Raw genomic sequence first — 21,139 nt, 5'->3', positions numbered from 1 at the left:
TGAAAAGTTAAAGTTTTCAGTAAGTTAATACATTGCAATATGTTATTTACATATTAATTTGACACATTTGTTTTTTTCTGCTTTATGTATGCATAAGAGGTACGGGATAACTAATGTGTGTATAACAAGAACAAAAACGTTTTAGCTAATGTTAGCGAGCTAACTTTTTTTGGCCCAATGCTGCTAGCTAACGATGGCGTTCTGTGAAGATACTCAACCAAATTAGCTATTTTGGCAACTAACGTTACGGTATACGTATGTATTTTGTTGTTCTAGTAAAACAATGTTAGCCAGCTAACGCTAGTGAGTTAGCAACAAAAGTTACTTTCCTCGCTAGTTAGCCAGCTAGCTACCTAGACTATCATTAGATCTGGTCCATCTCGCGATGACACCGAATTGGCTGGTCATTTTTTTTTTAACTAGGCAAGTCAGTTAAGAACAAATTCTTATTTACAATGATGGTTAGAGCGTTTCGACTAGTAACCGGAAGGTTGCAAGTTCAACCCCCCGAGCTGACAAGGTACAAATCTGTCGTTCTGCCCCTGAACAGGCAAGTTAACCCACTGTTCCTAGGCCGTCATTGAAAATAAGAACTTGTTCTTAACTGACTTGCCTAGTTCAATAAAGGTCAAATAAATAAAAAATAAAGAGAGACCGGAGACAACACAACCGAACAACAACATGGTAGCAGCACAAAATATGGTACAAACATTATTGGCACAATGGGAAAGAAGGTAGAGACAACAATACATCTGCAAACATCTTCAGTCTAAGTCTTGTTTTCAGCTGTAAATGACTTTTGTTTAGTGACTGGCATCAATATACCATTGCTGTAAAGATGTTGCCAGAGTGATGGATAACGTTTTCTTATGTGCGCACATGGTGGCATACCTTTAAGCACTTTGGTCCACGCTCATACGACGGATCGCCACTAGTGCAAGCGCACCCGACGTCAGTGGTCGAAAGTATTTTATTTGGGATAAATGGTACCCTGCACACGCAGAGAAGGGTCAGAGAGGAATTTGCGAAGCGTTAGTATGTATGGGCTAATATTTACCTGAACTTGTCGCCTGCCTTCCGACCTTTGGGACAATGACTCCCATTATTAGGGCGGAGACATGAACATCTCGTCATTATATACAGATCTCTGGAAAACTTCAAATCATTGATTGGGTTCGTATATGCAATGGACACGCAATGGACCATAGCTATGCCATCCTGTGTGTAGCTATGCTAAAGCTAGCCTGCAGGCTGTGCGAGTTCCAAATCAAAGTTTTTGTTTACTTTGCAGCCAAGACGTCAGACATCTTTTCTATGCTAATTCATGTATACAAATCCCCAAAACAAATTCGGACTGGATGTGCTGTTTAGCAGATGACTAGCCATCAAATGACTAGCACATCTTGTTTTGCTAGATGCTTATTTTATTATGACCAGATAACAATGCCATCTATGAAGTTCCCATCATAGCATGGCCTCATTGGCATTGTTTATATAACGATGGAGCTAGGCCTATATTTAAGCAATAAGGCCCGAGGGGGTGTGGTATATGGCCAATATACCATGGCTAAGGGCTGTATCCAGGCACGCCGCAACGCGGATAGCCTGGATACAGCCCTTAGCCGTGGTATATTGGCCATATACCACAAAGCGTATTGCTATTATGAACTGGTTGCCAATCTAATTAGATGGTTTTATACCATGGTTTTCAGCCAATCGGCCTTCAGGGCTCGAAACGCCCAGTTTATAATATATTGTTTACACAATATATTTGCTGTGCCTCTTTCTACTAGTATTTTCTTTCTCTCACTCATTTTATTTCTTATTTATTTCTTTCCAACATGGATCACATTGAATATTTTCTGTATGAGGATTATTGATGGGTTTTTTCTGTATGAGTGTATGAGTTAATTGTGGTTATTTTGGCTGTAGGATGTCCTGTCTAAGATGATTGAACTCACAAACCAGAAACCCTGAAGGGCTAGCCCAGCCTGTCAGCGATGTCTCCCAAAGTTCCTGGCCATGGCAGGTCGGAGGACATGGCGGTGCAGGTCGCTGTTCGAGTGCGCCCCCTGCTGCCCAAGGAGCTGCTGCACAGACACGAGAGTTGCATGACGGCTGACCCTGAGCAGCGCAGGGTCACTCTGGGTCACGACCGACACTTCCACTGTGACTTCCTGTTTGAGGAGAACAGCTGCCAGGAGGAGGTGTACGCTGTGTGTGTCCAGCCCCTCATAGAGGCCTTCTTTCAGGGTTTCAACGCCACTGTCTTCGCCTATGGACAGACAGGCTCTGGCAAGACATACACTATTGGAGAGGCCAACATTTGTGAGTTTCTGGTTTCTTCCCTGCTACCTGCAATGTTTGGTCATTTAATAATTTTTGTTCTATGGCTTTTGAGTCCAATCAAAGGAGATGTACTAGCTTGTAGTGTAGAGGAGCGGAGAATGGATGCACGTCTTCTGGTGTGTGATATATAAATGCTGATATGCAGAGAGTTCACACCCGTCCTGGAAGCCAACTGCACTTCCTACAATTCAGCTGCCACAGCCTGCGGGAACAGTCCATACCAGACAGGCTTGCCATCTGATCTACTGGTGTGTGAGATGGCAAAGCTGTGTGGGTGGGTTATGGTTATAACACAGAGCGTGTGTGTTTGTGTGAGATGAAGTATGTGTTATATTAGATCATTTCTGTGGCGCATGTGTATGTCAGAGGTACGTGTTCCTTCAATGAAAACAGTGCAAAGCTGCAGGCAATGGTTTTATATACGTACATATTTAATTATCTTCAGAGGTTACTAGGCTATATATATGTATATGAACCCAGTGTCTGTGTGTAGCTTCCTTTAGGGATGAGGAGCAGGGCATCGTCCCCAGGGCTGTGGCTGAGGTCTTCAAGCTGCTAGATGAGAATGACCTCAGTGACTTCTCTGTCCGAGTGTCTTACCTGGAGGTGTACAAGGAGGACTTCAGGGACCTGCTGGAGGTGGAGACAGCCAGCAAGGACATCCACATCAGAGAGGATGATAAGGGCAACATTGGTATGGATTTTTTTTTTCAACAAATATTTATCACAAACAAGCATCTCTCTGTGTTGTCAGGGATCTTAAATTTCAACATGAGTGTAGGGAGTAGTCAAAGTCATGTGTGTTAGTTATTCATGGCTCTGTCTGTGCTCATGTTTGTGCGCTTCCGTGCAGTGCTGTGCGGGGTGAAGGAGTGTGAGGTGGAGGGGCTGGACGAGGTGCTGAGCCTGCTGGAGTCTGGCAACACAGCCAGACACACAGGCGCCACCCAGATGAATCCCCACTCCAGCCGCTCACACACCATCTTCAGCGTGCACATGGACCAGCGCCGCGGCGGCTCCCAGGCCCATGGTAACCCCACCACAGGCACCGGGCCTCACATCCTCTCCTCTAAGTTCCACTTTGTGGACCTAGCGGGGTCGGAGAGGATCCTCCGCACAGGGAACACAGGGGAGAGGCTGAAGGAGAGCATCCAGATCAACAGTGGCCTACTGGCCCTGGGGAATGTCATAGGAGCCCTGGGAGACCCCAAGAGAAGAGGCACCCATATACCATACAGGGACTCCAAAATCACCAGGTATGTAGTCCTCTAACATTTGGGGACTCATAAAATGGTGTGCAGGATATATTGCTTTCCTATATTGCTTTTCCCCTTTTATTTTGCAAATTATTTTCCTCCGATTGATTTATGACATTTAAAATCTGTATGCAGGATCTTGAAAGATTCTCTGGGAGGAAACGCCAAAACAGTAATGATTGCATGCATCAGCCCCTCCTCTGCGGACTTTGACGAGAGCCTGAACACACTGAACTACGCCAAGCGGGCCCGCAACATCCAGAACCGGGCCACGGTGAACTGCCGAGGAGAGCCGGACCGTGTGGAGGGGCTGGAGCAGCAGATCCGGGCGCTCCGCAGGGCCCTAGAGAACCGTCAACGCTCAGAGACCCGTATCATCGCCCGCTTGGACCCAGACAAGCGGTCGCGCCCAGGAGAGGGAGAGATCATCAGACTGCAAGCCCAGAGTGCCCACTACAGAACCTGCACTGACACTGCATACAGGTGAGATGAAACTGCTTTATTTTTCTTAATAATCATTGGCAATAAGTTCAGTAGTTGACTAGATGTAATATAATCAGTTTCATAAACAAAGTGCACTTTATTGTGAGGACAGATGTGTGTGGGTGTTGTTTGGCTAATGAGCTCAGGAGTAGTTGTCTGAATATGTAAGTCTGTGTACCCATCCCCAGGTTGCTGTGTGAGCTGCAGGGTGAGGGGACACTGTCTGCGGAGCACGTCCTGAGGGTGAAGGACTGGCTGTGTTCTGTGGAGGAAGAACGCAGCGGCCTGACCACTGCCTCAGGACCTGACAGCGGCATCGAGAGCAGCTCCACCGAAGACACCTCTGCTCTGAGGAGGGGGAGGGCTGCTGTCAAGAACCAGGTCATACACACATTAACAATCACTATATCGCTCACTACATATTCATAAAGCTCCAATTTATTCAAAGAAAAGGCTTAACAAAATATTTTATCTTATCAACAAGAGGTTCATCCGCTGGGTAATATATTGTATTTTCAGGTATACTGGTATGGACTGCTATGGGTTTTAGCTAAAACGTTTTTGTTGTTGTTACACACAAATTAGTTATGTCTTATGCATACATAAAGCAGGAAAAAACTAATGTGTGAAATGAATACGTAAATAACATATTGCAATGTATTCACTTACTGAAATGTTAACTTTTCATCTTCCAATCCATTACCCTCCAGCAGAGAGAGTTGCAGGGAAGGTGTGGGAATGTTTGGATGAAGCGATGTCATTCAGTAGACACTAGCATATGTATACTGCTATGGGTTTTTACAATGCTGTTTATAGCGATATGTTGATACAGTGCTAAGTTAACAGTTCTATAAAGTGGACTACTTCACTGTCAGTTTTTTCCTAGTTTGATTTGAGTTTAAAGCAGTCAGAATGGCAGAAGCCCAGTAAAACCACTTAAAATGAATTTGTTGTTGTAACTCACCAAAGAAAAGTTGTTGCCAGAGTAATGGATAACATTTTCATATGTATGCACATGGTGGCATACTTTTAAGCACTTTGGTCCACATTCATCCGTCGGATATCCACTAGTGCACCCAACGCTAGTGGTCGAAAGTATTTTCTCGTGGATAAATGATACCCGGCACACACAGAGAAGGTTCAGAGAGGAAGATATGAAGAAAGAGATTTCACTGCTCATAAAACATATTTAGATTGTTTATTTTTCAGAAACATAAAATACTGTCAAATATCGCCATGCTGTCAAAAATGAGAAAAATATTGTCATGTGATATTTTGGCCATGTCGCCCAGCCCAAGTTCATCCTATCCTAAAACATTCAAACAACCCGATGGAGTTATGGTGGTAAAGCATCAATCATCTCACCAAACAATCCAGGAAGTGTTGTTGTGCTCTGTGACTCATAATGTATCTGGCATTGAACCCCACAGGAAGCAGAGAGTGGTGGAGAGGAGTTGGGCTGTGAGAGGGAGGAGAGTGTGGCTCAGCTCCAGGGCCAGGTCCAGCAGCTGGAGAGAGAGAACACAGACTTCCTGGCTGCTCTGGAGGATGCCATGGAGCAGTACAAACAGCAGGTCAGAACTACACAGCATTTTGACTTCTTACTGGCATTTTGGTGTTCAACATGACAGCACTGTAATCATCAAATCAAATACATTTATAAAGCCCTTCTTTTCTCAGCTGATGTCATAAAGTGCTGTACAGAAACCCAGCCTAAAACCCCAAACAGCAACCAATGCAGGTGTAGAAGCACGGTGGCTAGGAAAAACTCCCTAGAAAGGCCAGAACCTAGGAAGAAACCTAATCATCAAAGAATAAAAGCAAATACATTTTGTCTCATTTCTTAGTCTGTCCTCACTTGCCTCCTATCATTTCCATCTTGAGAGATGATCAACATTGTTCATTGTTTCAATGTTATATTCTCTCCCCCTCCCCTAGAGTGATAAGCTGCAGGAGCAGCAGGATGTGATAGTGGAGCTGCAGTGTCTGCTCTCAAGGCCAGGTGTACCGGGGCTAGGATTACACCTGACACCACGCCCCCACACCGCCCCCCAGGGCTCCATACGCCACTCCCACAATGGACTCACCAACAGACAGGCATGAAGTTCTAGTCTCAACATTAATCAGTAGTGTGTTCCACAGTGTATGTCGCTGTGTGCTAGGAGTGTAACTGTGTTGGCTGTAGGTTGGTCCACTGGGCTGTGTGGAGAGAAGCTCGTTTGGTGACCAGATCCAGTGCGGTTATGGTCAATCTTCTTATGACCACGAGGACCTGGGAGGGGGAGAGGTGAAGGACTCTGAGGAGGAGGACACTTACGTCAACATGAGCCATGACAGACGGAAGTATGGAGAGAATATCACATCTTTATTTAAAACTAAGTGAGATCAGGCAGATTATAGAATGCCCAAGCATCATTGACTGTCTAGGTCATTGATGGCTACTGTATGTATCTCTTAGACACGTGAATCTGACTTGGACTAAGAGAGATATCATGGGTGGATCAGCAGGTGGAGGGAGAGGTCTCCTGTCTCGGCTGCCTGCCTCTGAACAATTCTCCACCAGGCGACCATGTGAGTCCCACAGCAGGACGAGGCCTAATAAAATTCTAAATTAACTAATTCAAAGTTAAGTTATGACTGTGGAAGCACTAACATGTGTTTGCATCCCCTTCTCTCTGTGCAGCCAACTCCAGTGTAGGGGATAGCTCAGTGGGGCTGGGGTCAGAGTGGGGCCTGCTACAGGCCCAGCAGAAAATCAGAGAGCTGTCTGTCACCATCCGCATGAAGGAGGAGCTCATCAGAGAACTGGTCAAGACAGGTACATACCTAAGACCATTCCTTCCTGGCTTTCTAAATGATGGCAATCACAGGCCTGTTTTCTCCCCATAAACAATACGTAATGTACCATGGATTGGTGGGACAGATGTTATCGTGTGTTACTGTAGGTAAGGACGCCCAGGCTCTGAACAGGCAGTACACCCGTAAGATCTCTGCCCTGGAGGGGGAAGCTGAGCAGGCCAGGCAGGAGGTCCAGGAGGCCCAGAGACAGCTTCAGGACCTGGAGAAACATGAGAAGGAGACCAGCGGTGTCACTGACAGGACCAGGGCCCAGGAGTGTCGCAGGAAGATAGCTGCAGCACAGAACAAAGTACAGGTCGGTCTGTCTGAGCCAGACTCCTACACTAATGCATACTGTACACTCGTAACATCAGTTAGAGTGTCTGCTCATAGTGGATGTTTGTATTTGCCTGTGTCGGTTTGTTCATATATATGTGTGTGCGTGTGTGCGCGTTAGGTCCTGAGCCAGCGTCAGAGGGACACTGCACGGCTGGCCTTGCTGTCTGCGCAGAGCGAGCGGCGTGTTTCGGAGCTGGAGCGCAGCGTGCAGGGCATGAGGCAGCAGCAGGAGCAGCTGCAGAGACGTCTGCGACACGAGAGCCAACAGAAACGACGCCTGGAGACAGAGATGCAGCGACGCACGCACAGAGTCAAGGTGCAGCCCTGGAGAATGTAGAATACCTGCTAAGAAACAGAGTGGAGAGGGCCAATGCTGTGGTTTTTACAGATTACAGTCTCCAGTGATCACATGGCATCAACACATGACTAATTTGCATTCATTGCGTATTCCATACACTCCACTGGGGTCTAAATTCTGTGGACAGAATCATAAAATATGATGCCTGCCTACCTTGGTATCCCTGTTTTTACTGAATACTCCCTCCCTCTTTCCATCCCTCCCTCCCTCCCCAGGAGTTGGAGATAAAGAATGAACAGCAGCAGAAGATCCTGAGGATAAAGACGGAGGAGATTGCTGCCTTCCAGAGACAGAGACGCAGCGGCAGCAACGGCTCTGTCATGTCACTGGAGGAGCAACTGGTGTGACATGGGTCTTCTACAATGCTTATGAAGCATTTATATAGAACAAATAAACAGTTGATTAAGTATTTATCCACAAGTTATACAATAGGCATAGAATCTCAGAAGCATTTATATAGATGTTACAGTCAAACCATGTTCATTCACCTCTATGCAGTAGTTCTACACCATTTATAGAGTAATTCTACAGCCGTTTCACGTATTTTATGTGGTTTTACACTACATATTAGCTACATATTTAGCCAAAAGGCATGTTTCAACATCCAAAGGCTTTATTTCCATTTTTAAAAGTGAAAGATGAAAAATGCCTCGTATCCCCCAGCAACTATATGCAGCTGAGTTTCCCCTGTGTGTCTTATATCTCACACTCATAGTACACATTGAGTGGAGAGAGTCTCAAGTCATTAACTGGTGTGCCTGGACAGGCCCAGAGCTCACACTGACACTCACACTGGACCAGTGTGATACGCGGCCACCATACTGAACTCTGTGAGAAAGCCTGTTTTAGTGGGTCTCTTAGCATGGTCTTTTTAATGAAGAGAGTAAGAGACCTGGCAGTCTGTGTGATGGAGATAGGTGCAATATAGATCAATACACTGAATGGTGGGCAATCAACAACAAAAATTCTCAGCTGCCTGTCAGTTATAGATTTACAAGTGTTTAATTGTTCTTTTCCGAGCTTCCAATGAGCAAAATGGCTTGTCTTGTTATTGAATGTTCTTCAGATGTGGGGTGTGTCTACATTTGCTGTGTGTGCCCCTTTGTGGGTAATGTGTGTTACTTCTGAAATATTGAGTTGCTTTGTACTGTACTACCGTGTTTCATTGTGGATCCAAATGAAGTGTGTCTGCATGTGTTCCCGTGCGTGCAGAAGATTGAGGAGCAGAAGCGCTGGCTGGATGAGGAGATGGAAAGTGTTCTGGAGCAGAGGAAAGGACTGGAGGACCTGGAGGGAGAGCTGACCAAGAGGGAACAGATCCTAGCCAAGAAGGAGGCCCTGCTGCAGGAACGCAGTGGCCTGGAGAACAAGAGACTCCGCTCCAGTCAGGTACACACACATTAAACAGGCCCCACACACTCAGTGGCCCTACAGGTATAGTGGTTTGCCAAGTTAATTTCACTGTCAATTTAATGATTTTCTGTACTTCTATTTGATAAATCATTCATAAATCTAGTATGGCCGAGTAGTGTATTTCCTTCAACTGTAGTGTATCTCTTCTCTCCCCGTAGGCCCTCAGTGAGGACCTGGTGACATTGTCTGGCCGTATCGAGTCTCTGGAGCGGGAGCTGAGTGAGAGGAACGGCCTGCTCCGTAGCAGCAGTGCCCAGGACTCCCAGCAGATCCGCCAGGAGATCAACAATCTGCGCCAGGAGAAGGACACACTGCTCAAACAGAGAGTGGAGCTGGATGACAAACTACGGCAGGGTAGTCTACTCTCACCAGAGGTCAGAGACCCTACAGGCTTACAGAAGCTTCTAACACCGCCCCAACACTTCTCTGTAGATTCTTTCCATACGTAGTATTTGTATAGTTTCTGTAGTTTGGCATGTTAGGCGCTGAGTGTCAATGCTAGCGGTTCCCCTGTAGTTTGGTATATTGTGTGTGTGCCTGTATTCCTCCCCCATTTCAACCCCTGTGGTTCTCTTTGTTCTGTCCCCAGGAGGAGCGGTCTGTGTTCCAGCTGGACGAGGCCATCGAGGCTCTGGACGCTGCTATAGAGTATAAGAACGAGGCCATCACTCAGAGACAGAGGCAGCTAAGGGCCTCTGCCAGCATGCTCTCCCAGTGGGAGATGAACCTCATGGCCAAACTCAGCTACCTGTCTGCCTCAGAGACCCGTGCACTGCTCTGCAAGTACTTTGACAAGGTCTGTCTGTGTGGCCCTCTTCTCTACTGTTGTGGTTTTCACTGTGTCTGCTCAAATACATGGCCGCATAGCCTATGTGTACACAGCAAATCTCCATTATGATTCAAAGCAGCATGGAAATGGAGTGAGAGAAAGATAGGGAATGTAAGTTGTTTGTGTGTGTAGGTGGTGTCGCTGCGGGAGGAGGAGCGTAAGCTGCAGCTGGCCCTGGCAGATCTAGAGATGCGTGGTGAGGAGCAGTTGCAGCTGGTGCAGTGGCTGGAGAACGCTCTGGACCGCACGCAGCTCGACACGGACCGCAGGCTCACACAGCAGCAGAAGGAGCACGAGAGGAGTGTACAGCTACTGCTGCAGCAGTGCCGAGGTGGGCCTCACACACAAATAAATACACACACCTGTAGGATTTAGGCAGAAATCCTACAGGTGTTTTCAACGAAGATTTAGGCACATTTGCCATTTTTGCTCCACCTCAAGCCAACAAAATGAGACACAGGCACAACTACGCATATCTTCTTAAAAATATATATATATTGTTGATATTTTATCTCCATTCAGTTTGCCATGTCTATACCTCCCATTCAACCCTCCCACACCCAGTGTGATAACAGCCACCAGGCCCATTATCTGCAGCGCAGTGTTCCTCAGGTATTGTTGTGGTCCCCCTGATGTTTACTTCCCTACAGAGCAAATGGACGAGGGCCTGGCGGGGAGGCAGAGGCAGTACGAAGGCTGGATCCATAACCTCAGTAAAGAGCTCAACCACTACAAGGCTGCCAACCTGGAACTGAGCAACCGGTTCAGGGAGCTGTGTGGCAACACCAGCCAACCCATGGAGCAGGGAAAGGGTAATGTATGGCTCATTTTGGATAGGGACATACTATTGTTATTTCTTTCAAAGCGCTCTAGTCAGTGGATAAAGTACATTAATGTAACATAATGTAGGTAAGATAACAGAAGGTATGGGTATTAAAAAACAATCCAATCTCTGATTTCTGCTAAAATAATTCTTATCTGCTCAAATACTCAGACATCTGCTCTATCTCTCATGTAAAATATGCACATCTGTCAGGGAATAATAAGTATTCAGTGTTTGTGACTGAGTATTCCTCTTAGTCTGTCCTGTTCAGTGCTGGGCTGTGAGGCATGTGAATATTCATTATTTTATATGTTGCGTTGCAGTTCCAGTCTTTGAGGGCAGAATAGGCAGTGGCAGTGTGGAGAGGCTGAGCCGAGGCCCAGACGACAACCGTAGGGGAGGGCCAGGGGAGCCAGAGAGACCAATCAGGTCCCGGGAGGAAATAAGGGAGCTGGTCAACGCACCTCTCCCTGCCACATGGAGGCGTTCCTCCCTCCCCACCGAGGATCCCTGCGGCATGGAGGAGCTACAGCAGCAGGTGGCCATGGAGACGCCTGTAAACCGGGTGGTTCAGACTGGTACGGGCCCTTGGAGTGGGGCAACATCTCTGCCATTTGCCAAATCACGCAGAGAGTCCCGCCGATCCAGCCTCAACACCGGACCACTGATCTCAAACAATTCCAGAATTGATGTGAGGAAAAATCCTGTTTAAAAGCACAAGGACCTCATGGTAGAATCAAGTTGAAATGCAAAAGGACCTTAGGCAGAATTCAGTTTAAATGCAAAAGGACTTAATGGCAGGATCCTGTTTAAAATGCAACAGAATCAAGTTCAATTCAACATGTCAAAATTAACTTGTTTTTTTTATCCTGTTTTCGTATTGTTAAAAGTATGTATTTGTTTTATAACCTGTAAGTATCTTTTGTATTCATTCATTCTTATTTTTCTATTTGTGTTTTTTTTGTGGTTTGTGGTTTTTGTGGTTTGTGGTTTTATAAATAAATGTTGGAAGAATGCTCTTCATTTTCTATATCAAGCACTTTTCTTTTCCTCCGTGTAATTCATATCCGCTTTTACAATCATAGACTTTGTCATCATCGGTTATACTCTTCACTGTTGCTATTTTGTCATCACTACCCATTTCTGTATGTGAAATAAAATACGATTCTTGCTTCTGTAATCTCTGACTGACTAATATGTTGTAAAGGCGTAATATAAAAAATATTGAAAGTTGTGGTTTGTTGGCTAAATAAATTATAAAAATTGCTATCTTAAATGCATAATGCCATACATTTGGACATCAATCAAATGTATTTTGTAAAGCCCCTTTTACATCACTGCTATATAGATACCCAGCCTAAATCCCCAAATGGCAAGCAATGCAGAGGCACAGTGGCTAGGGAAAAACTCCCTAGAAGGGCAGAACCAGGCTCCGAGGGGTGGCTAGTCGTCATAGAATTAGAATACTACAATGGGAATTAAAACTTATTATGATGGGATAAAAATCAACCATTTTGGTCAGGGAGTTGGTCTGTGCTGTGATAAAATATTGTGTGAAATAATGAATTTGAAGAATGTAACTACACTGTATGATTGTTAGTTAGCCAGACAGTTCTAGAAGAATGATTCCATACATTTTGCGATTAATTCCAATATGCCAAAATTACATTCAAACAATGCAGTCACTCCACAGCCATACACTGGCTGAAATCAGTTGATGGCAAGTTGTAGATGCAACTTGATATTGTATCATAATAGCACTCACAGCTATCCAAGAAAATGAAAATATAGACATTTATGATCTATTTACATTTGCATTACCAAATGTATGTGGACAACTGCTCGTCAAACATCACATACTAAAACCATGGGCATTAGTATGGAGTTGGTCCCCCCTTTGCTGCTATAATAACCTCCACTCTTCTGGGAAGGCTTTCCACTAGATGTTGGAACATTGCTGCGGGGACTTGCTTCCATTCAGCCACAAGAGCATTAGTGAGGTTGGGCACTGATGTTGGGCGATTAGGCCTGGCTTACAGTCAGCATTATAATTCATCCCAAAGGTGGTTGAGGTCAGGCCTCTGTGCAGGCCAGTCAAGTTCTTCCACACCAATCTCGACAAACCATTTGTGTATGGACCTCGCTTTGTACATGGGGCATTATGTTGAAACAGGAAAGGGCTTTCCCCAAACTGTTGCCACAAAGTTGGAAGCACAGAATCGTCTAGAATGTCATTGTATGCTGTAGCGTTAAGATTTCCTTTCACTGGAACTACGGGGCCTAGCCCAAAAAATGAAAAATAGCCCCAGACCATTAGTTCTCCTCCACCAAACTTCTCAGCTGGCACAATGCATTGGGACAAGTGGAGTCCTCATGGCATCTGCCAAATCCAGATTTGTCTGTGTTCTTTTGCCCATCTTAATCTTTTCTTTGTGTTGGCCAGTCTGAGATATGGCTTTTTCTTTGCAACTCTGCCTAGAAGGCCAGCATCCCGGAGTCGTCTCTTCACGGTTGACGTGGAGACTGGTGTTTTGCGGGTACAATTTAATGAAGCTGCCAGTTGAGGACTTGTGAGGTGTCTGTTTTTCAACTACACACTCTAATGTACATGTCCTCTTGCTCAGTTGTGCACCGGGGCCTCCCACTCCTCTTTCTATTCTGGTTAGAGCCAGTTTGCGCTGTTCTGTGAAGGGAGTAGTACACAGCGTTGAACGAGATCTTCAATTTCTTGGCAATTTCTCACATGGAATAGCCTTCATTCCTCAGAACTAGAATAGACTGACGAGTTTCAGAAGAAAGGTCTTTGTTTCTGGCCATTTTGATCCTGTAATCGAACACACAAATGCTGATGCTCCAGATACTCAACTAGTTTAAAGGTCCGTTTTATTGCTTCTTTAATCAGAACAACAGTTTTCAGCTGTGCTAACAATTGCAAAAGGGTTTTCTAATGATCAATTAGCCTTTTAAAATGATAAACTTGGATTAGCTAACACAACGTGCCACTGGAACACAGGAGTGATGGTTGCTGATAATGGGCCTCTGTATGCCTATGTTGATATTCCATTACAATTTAACTGTTTCCAGCTGCAATAGTCATTAATAGTCAACATTAACAATGTCTACACTGTATTTCTGATCAATTTGATGTTATTTTAATGGACAAAACGAAACTTCGTGGGTGACGTGACTGTTGTTGATGTTCAAGCCGAGGTAGGGGCGAGAGGGACGGAAGCAAGCGGTTCCACTTGCCAGAATTCGAACCTAGAATCTTCTGATCCGTAGTCAGACGTGTTGCGCCACAATCCCGCAGCTGCAAAAAGACGCCAAAATTGCTATTTTGTAATCGGTCAATTCATGGTAAATTATTGGTAGTGAAACTGTACAATCTGTTTCGAATTTGCAAAACATATGGTATGTTACACATTCTAGCTAGGTGACTAACGTTAGCTAGGCTAAGGGTTAGGGTTAGATAAAAAGTAAGAGTTAGCTAACATGCTAAGTAACGTTAGTTGCAAAGTAGCTAAAAAAGTAGTAATTAGTTGAAAAGTTGCTAATTAGTTAAAATTGTGAGTTATTAGATTTGAGTTCACAGACTTTAGGTTGAAAATGCAGAGCTATATGGAAACCTCCACATTGTTACAAAATGTGGGAGACACAAAGCAAAGAGCTCAATTTGGCCTCTGCGTGCCTACTGAGATTCCGGAAATAGCATCACAACATTCATATGGCGCCTCCGACCAAATTTTCAGATCAAGCATAAATTGGCTCTTAACACTACTGTCTGTGATGATAACCGGGCACCCCCATAACAAATCACCTCCTCCTACTGAAATGTAGACAAGTTCTGAACGTTTTATCTCACTCAGTACAGCAGCCCGGCCCCGATTTGTGGTTGGCAAACTGTTATGAATAGCCTGCGTGATGATAGAATAAAGCTTACGCTACTTTGCTTCACATATGCCTCTATTACTGATAACAATGTACTGTTTCCGCAGAGCTTTGTTATTTGGATGAACTGAATAGACAACCCATCATGTGAGAATCTCGTTTTGTGATATGGATGGGTGGGGCAAAAACAAAATGAACGAGCTTGCCAGGAGTCGAACCTAGAATCTTCTGATCCGTAGTCAGACGCGTTATCCATTGCGCCACAAGCCCTCTCCTGCTCTAAATTGCCAAAATAGCAACTATTTTATTGGGCAATTCCTGGTAAATTATTTGTAGTGAAACTGAATGTGATTGGTTAGCATGAAGCTAGCAGCTTGGTCAATCAAGCGTCAGCAATAGACATACAGCGTTTACTGAGATGCGGTCTGTGCAGAAGGCAGGGCACTCATACTGCGTAGAGCAGTATGAGAGATCCTGATACAACAGATACTGACTGTTACTTTTTATTTTGACCCCCCCCCCCCCCTTTGTTCAGGGACACATTATTCAATTTCTGTTAGTCACATGTCTGAGGAACTTGTTCAGTTTATGTCTCAGTTGTTGAATCTTGTTATGTTCATACAAATATTTACACATGTTAAGTTTGATGAAAATAAACGCAGTTGACAGTGAGAGGACTTAGAAACCTAGGCCTAAAATGGCTGCCGGCCACAGTTGCAAACAACCACTGTTTTGGTAAAAAGCTGAGGGGTAGGGCAGGAGAAATGTAACAACACTCTCAAATTCATAGACAGAAGATGGCCATCCTTGATGTCAAAATTATAGTTGTAACCATGTTTTGAAGCTACACAGTGTACATGTACTTACATTTACAGTGTAAGACCAACATTGGAGTAATGACAGCTAAGCTCATGGGGCATTTAGTTATATGTATATTATATTTAGGGGGGGGGGGGGGTACATTTACATTTAAGTCATTTAGCAGACGCTCTTATCCAGAGCGACTTACAAATTATAATACATGCAAATCCAATTGTATTTGTCACATTCGAAGAATACAACTGGTGCAAACTTTACCGTGAAATGCCATCAACAATGCAGTTTGAAAATAAAATTGTAACACAAGAGTAATAAAATACAATACACAAGAATATAACTATACATATGTTAGAATGAATACATACAGTGTCAACAATAGGTCTCCTGGACAAAATACTCGACGTGTAGCTATCTCATAAAAACGAATAAAAAATGCACCTAAGAAAATCTTTGATGTCCCCGAAAATTAACAGCAGGGTGAGGACCAATCATATAGCTGTCCGCCTCCGAAGAAATTACGCACAAGAAGTTAGCAGGAATAAACCAATGATAAAAAAGCAATGGCGTGCGTATGATATGAAAGCGGGCTTGTGGCGCAATGGATAACGCGTCTGACTACGGATCAGAAGATTCTAGGTTCGACTCCTGGCAAGCTCGTTCATTTTCTTTTTGCTTCATAAAACGAGATTTTCGCATGATGGGATGTCAATGCATCAAAATAAAAAGGTTCTACTGAAAGTAGCCATTGTTATCACCAGAGAGGAATATGTGAAGCTAAATAACATTAGCTAAATTCGATCTTTGTTATCATCGCGCAGGCTATTCATAACACAGTTGCCGAGCTCAAATCGCTGCATGGGCTGAAAAACATTGTCGATATTTCAGTTGAAGCGGGGTGATGTATTATGGGGATGCCTGGTTGGCAACACAGACAGTAACGTTAACGTTAAGAGCCAATTTATGCTTGATTTGAACATGTGGGCGGAAGCGCCATATGGATGGTGTGACGCAATAACGTAGGCATGACGAGGCCAAATTGAGTTCCGTAATAGCATACTTTGCGCCTCACAAACGTTGTAACAATGTGGAGGGCTCCATATAGCTCTGTATTTATATGATTGGTTAACGGGAGGTGGGACTGCAGGTCCTGTATAAACACAAACATCTCTGCTCCATAAAGCACAAGAAGTATGAATGCCCTGACTTCTGCAGAGGCCCAGGCAAAAAACGAAAGTAGGGTGTTTGGTCACGTAATCAAAATGTATACATTCAAATATCATAATGACAGCTGTAGCTAATTAGCAAATTTTCAACTAATTACAAGTGTTTAGCTACTTTGCAACTACTTAGCATGTTAGCTAATCCTAACCGTAACCCTTTAACCTAACTCCTAAATTTAACTCGATCATGAACCCTAACCCCTAGCTTAGCTAATGTTTGCCAGCTAGCTAACATTAGCCACCTTGCCAGAATTTGTAACATATCATATATTTTGCAAATTCGAAACATATTGTACGAATTGGGTATTGGACATCCACAAATTAATACATACCATACGAAATGTAACCTATCATATTAAATGGGGCGTCTTCGGATTTAGGTACAGAATAATACGAAATGCTCTGAAACCAGGTTGCAAATCGAGCTCTGTCTTGTACCACACAGCTTCCCAAATTTTGTAACAATGCTGAGGGCTCCATAAAGCTCCGCAATGAGTCGATTCGTTGACGGTAGGTGGGGGTGGTACGTCCTGTATATACACAAACTCCTGCTCCAGAGTACAGGCATCGGTGTAATGCACATTCCTTCGACGATAAACGCAAATCCAACCATCACCCCTGGTGAGACAAAACCTCGACTCGTCAGTGAAGATAACTTTTTGCCTGTCCTGTCTGGTCCAGCGACGGTGGGTTTATGCCCATAGGCAACGTTGTCTGGTGAGGACCTGCCTTACACCAGGCCTACAAGCCCTCAGTCCATTCTCTCTCAGCCTATTGTGGACAGTCTGAGCACTGATGGAGGGATTGTGCATTCCTGGTGTAACTCGGGTAGTTGTTGTTGCCATCCTGTATCTGTCCCGCAGGTATGATGTTTGGATGTACCTATCCTGTGCAGGTGTTGTTACACGTGGTCTGCCACTGCGAGGACAATCAGCTGTCCATCCTGTCTCCCTGTAGCACTGTCTTAGGTGTCTCACAGTACGGACATTGCAATTTATTGCCCTGGCCACATCTGCAGTCCTCATGCCTCCTTGTAGCATGCCTAAGGTAAATGTTGGTTTTAAAGCTAATTTTCAGCAATTCTACACATTTTGCATGTGGCAAACATTTTTATTTGCTGTTTTAAAGCTATTTTCCCGCAATTCTATGCATTATTCCATGTTTTATGTGTGTTTTTATGATACAAGGAAGCCCGGTTTGTATTGACCCCGTTCATGGTCCGGATCCCATTCGCAGCCCGCCAGTTGAGTATAGGTTCCCTCGTGTCTGCCTGAGGGGAGCTAGTGATACTCAGACTAAATTACATGGGAGGGATCTGAAACACCTTTCTGTGCTTGTCTGATAAAGGTCTGTTCAAATACAGTCTGCAGGGAGAGATGTTGCCTCACACCGATTACCTTCATGGCAACTTGTATCAGGCAGGCAATTTAGGATTTAAGTTGGACTGATACATTGACAAACCAGACTGTGATGCCATATCTCAGGATACTAAATGACCACATTGTAGAACACAAATATTATTTTCCGGTCAACTCCAAAACCCTGAGTCTACTTGGACCTCCCAGCTCAATTAATAGGTATGCCAGTTTTCCTGCTGCTCCGGAGTCTCCCGTAGACAGAGTAGGGCTTGGACCAGCCTTTGGTTCTCCATCAGCAGAATCTGGTGCTTTGTGTCTACAACTTGCTGTCCCACTGTCTCTCCATCAGCATCAGCTGACATCCCAGAGCCTGCAGTCTGAACCCAGAACCACCCATAGAGAAGACTACCTGGGGCAAGGGGTTATTGAAGTCTTCATTAAAAATGTGTTTTCTGTCTCTCAGAACTTTATGACTAGTTATACACAGAATGTACAAAACTTTAGGAACATCTTCCTAATATTGAGTTTCACCCCCTTTTACCATCAGAACATCCTTAATTTGTCAGGGAATTGACTATAAGGTGTTGAAGGGTTCCATAGTGATGCTGGCCCATGTTGACTCCAATGCTTCCCACAATTGTGTCAAGTTGACTGGATGTTATTTGGGTGGTGAACCATTCTTGATACACATTGGAAACTGTTGATCATGAAAAACCCAGCAGTGTTGCAGTTCTTGACACAAAAACTGGTGCACTTGGCACCTACTACTGTACCTACTGACATTACAGGTGACATCAATAAGGGATCATAGTTTTTCCCACTAGCACTGACTTTGCTGATAAATACTTTGTTTGAGGAAAATGTATTGATAGGATTGTGATGTGTTGTTGTCTCACCTACAGTAGCTACCTTAAGATGAATGCACTAATGTAAGTCACTCTGGATAAGACCGTCTGCTAAATTACTCAAATGTAAATGTAAAATAGATTTACTTGCTCAGTCTATGTCATGGAAAGAGCAATGTTTTCTCATGTTTTGTCCACTCAGTAGATTAAACTAGGCTTCATAAACTATGTTTTTACACATTTGTGCACCTGCAAAATACATATTGTTGTCTTGTAGGCTTACCGACTGACATGCTGTCTTTTAGCATTCTCCAGACAAGCCTAAAGAGCACCTCTTCCTGGTAGCTGAGCTGTAATTACAGGTTGACAGACTGGGGTCATCTCCATGGACCTCTGCTATGTCCTGAGACAGGAGTGAACAGGTGGATTCTGCTTGTGTGAACAAGCTTTTCAGGAGGTCTGACTTTAAATAATATTCATCACACTATCTTGAAATATCTGTAAGAATTTATTGTTTAAATGAAAAATGCTTGTTGCAGACGGCCGTTGTGCAATCTGATGTAAGAGAATGGTGCTCGCCCCACATTCCTGCATGTAGCTGAGCAGTTCTCTGAGGGTCGCAGTGTGGAAAGTGTTGCAATTCAGACAAAAGGACATGGATTTGTTAACCATGTCTGCTATAAGAGCAATGTTGACCTACTTAAATAGTTGTTGTGTTTTACTGTCTATAGTTTGTCTGTCTTTGTATATTCCACTTCATTTCTAGACTAGTCCTACAGTAGAGGGCACTATGTTGGGTCACGGGTCATGGTCACATGTAGGCCTATATAGACACACAGGTGACCAGTAATTAGGGATGTATAGGTATGGAGAGCATATGTTTCCTGCTCAAGTGTTAACCCTTTGGAACTATGATATGGCAGATGGCAATTACATCTGACAGTATGGAATTCTTGCTGTTTTAATATTTGCTGCTAATAAATGGGAAAAAGACCCGACTAAAAGATCCAGGACGGGAAAGCAGATATGTTTAGCACGTATTTATGAACATTTGCAATGCAGCCTGCGCTGGCTAGGCTACATCGCCCTTTTCCTAATTTGATGATGGTCATTCATGTTGTATGCATATTATGGTACATTAGTTTGTAAAAACCATTTGTTGATCAATTGTTTTTCAACCCCATTTGTTTAATCGAAGTGTGTTTGTTATTCATTATTGACTCTTAGTGTCAAATAGCCTGCAATTTGAATTGTTTTACTTTATGGATTCATACACTAGACGGCGGCAAAGGTCTGGAATAGTTTTGCTCATCTCCTTCCAGGAGGAGCTACTTCACCTAAACTCCAAACGGAAAACTTTGTAGCCTTTCTATCTCTGGAGTTGATGACGTGCCCTAGCGGAACTAAGGGACTTGAGGGGGGTAAGTAAATTGTGATCGTTTTGTCTAACTTTCTAATAGGATTTCCGTCATATTTCCATCATAAACCCAACTCACTGCAGTCATTTCAGATGTGCAATGAATGGCCCATCGCCTATTCAAGGAGCAAATTCTCGTTTGGACTTCCTAAAACTTTTTACGAAAATATTGTATTTTTGTCTTTATTAATAGGCCTTGGCCTATTCACAGTAATAGTGAATGTATTTCTTCAAGGCCATGTGGACTAAATCGTTCAATTGTGCCTGTAACCTACCAGCTCAGGGAGGGTTGTGGTGGATTCCATCCCATTCCATCATGCACTGTGGCGGGTGGAAACTGGTGGTGCGGCTTCCTTCCCAAAATTATTCCATACGGACACTCAAAGAATAGATTATGCTCTATTTTGCACACATGACAATGGTGTATGCATGAACTAAATCAATGAATGATGTATCCAATTTTACTCTATTTATGGAAATTAATCTTGATCGGTCATATACTGTGTCTAATTTGGGGCGCGCATTACATTTACATTTAAGTCACGTTAGTGCGTAACGTTAGTGAGAACCGAGTGCAACATATAAAGTTTCCTTAGGCTTCAACCTACTGAAAATTGTAACGACATCAATTGTAAGGTAATATTTTATTTTTGCTTTAAACTGATGAGCCATTTTTTTTCTTAAGAAATCTCTCTCACACGCACGCACATGTGGCCGGGTTACCGTGTTGTTGGCCTAATTTATCAACGTATAACAACTGACTCACACACATGTATGGAAATGGCGTGTCTCGACAATATTTCAACATATAATTGTTTATTATAAGGAGACATGTAATAATCTCCCAAAAATTAAACACATTAAACATTTTATTATAATTTAATAATCATGTTAAAAATCTCAA

The 21,139-nt window shown here is 43.8% G+C and overlaps 1 protein-coding gene and 2 non-coding genes across 4 annotated transcripts in view; 2 read left to right on the top strand and 1 right to left on the bottom strand.

The window, feature by feature from the left end:
* The window catches only part of LOC135549791 (kinesin-like protein kif7), a 12,144-nt gene extending 276 nt beyond the window's left edge, over positions 1 to 11,868 (top strand). The window contains exons 1-20 of one of the 2 annotated variants that reach the window (XM_064980101.1): positions 1 to 19; positions 1,933 to 2,328; positions 2,843 to 3,043; positions 3,203 to 3,605; positions 3,741 to 4,088; positions 4,277 to 4,469; positions 5,519 to 5,662; positions 6,027 to 6,185; positions 6,274 to 6,431; positions 6,547 to 6,659; positions 6,772 to 6,906; positions 7,034 to 7,242; positions 7,384 to 7,581; positions 7,839 to 7,964; positions 8,839 to 9,012; positions 9,195 to 9,410; positions 9,626 to 9,832; positions 9,998 to 10,196; positions 10,516 to 10,677; positions 11,012 to 11,868. The exon at positions 1 to 19 is cut by the window's left edge and continues 276 nt beyond it. In XM_064980101.1, the coding sequence (XP_064836173.1) occupies positions 2,001 to 2,328; positions 2,843 to 3,043; positions 3,203 to 3,605; positions 3,741 to 4,088; positions 4,277 to 4,469; positions 5,519 to 5,662; positions 6,027 to 6,185; positions 6,274 to 6,431; positions 6,547 to 6,659; positions 6,772 to 6,906; positions 7,034 to 7,242; positions 7,384 to 7,581; positions 7,839 to 7,964; positions 8,839 to 9,012; positions 9,195 to 9,410; positions 9,626 to 9,832; positions 9,998 to 10,196; positions 10,516 to 10,677; positions 11,012 to 11,400 (4,062 nt within the window). In that variant the 5' untranslated portion in view covers positions 1 to 19; positions 1,933 to 2,000 and the 3' untranslated portion in view covers positions 11,401 to 11,868. Of the gene's footprint in view, positions 20 to 1,932; positions 2,329 to 2,842; positions 3,044 to 3,202; positions 3,606 to 3,740; positions 4,089 to 4,276; positions 4,470 to 5,518; positions 5,663 to 6,026; positions 6,186 to 6,273; positions 6,432 to 6,546; positions 6,660 to 6,771; positions 6,907 to 7,033; positions 7,243 to 7,383; positions 7,582 to 7,838; positions 7,965 to 8,835; positions 9,013 to 9,194; positions 9,411 to 9,625; positions 9,833 to 9,997; positions 10,197 to 10,515; positions 10,678 to 11,011 lie in introns of both variants that reach the window. The other variant, XM_064980092.1, reaches the window with a different exon arrangement.
* Positions 11,869 to 14,773: 2,905 nt separating this feature from the next.
* On the bottom strand, positions 14,774 to 14,846 carry trnar-acg (transfer RNA arginine (anticodon ACG)). The gene has a single exon. It is a non-coding gene; the product is annotated as a tRNA-Arg (tRNA).
* Positions 14,847 to 15,979: 1,133 nt separating this feature from the next.
* On the top strand, positions 15,980 to 16,052 carry trnar-acg (transfer RNA arginine (anticodon ACG)). The gene has a single exon. It is a non-coding gene; the product is annotated as a tRNA-Arg (tRNA).
* Positions 16,053 to 21,139: the final 5,087 nt, after the last annotated feature.

Source organism: Oncorhynchus masou, chromosome 1 (assembly GCF_036934945.1).
Source record: "Oncorhynchus masou masou isolate Uvic2021 chromosome 1, UVic_Omas_1.1, whole genome shotgun sequence".
In the NCBI taxonomy this organism is placed as follows: domain Eukaryota; kingdom Metazoa; phylum Chordata; class Actinopteri; order Salmoniformes; family Salmonidae; genus Oncorhynchus; species Oncorhynchus masou.
Note: the sequence above shows the minus strand (reverse complement) of the source record. Positions and strands in the feature narration are given on the sequence as shown.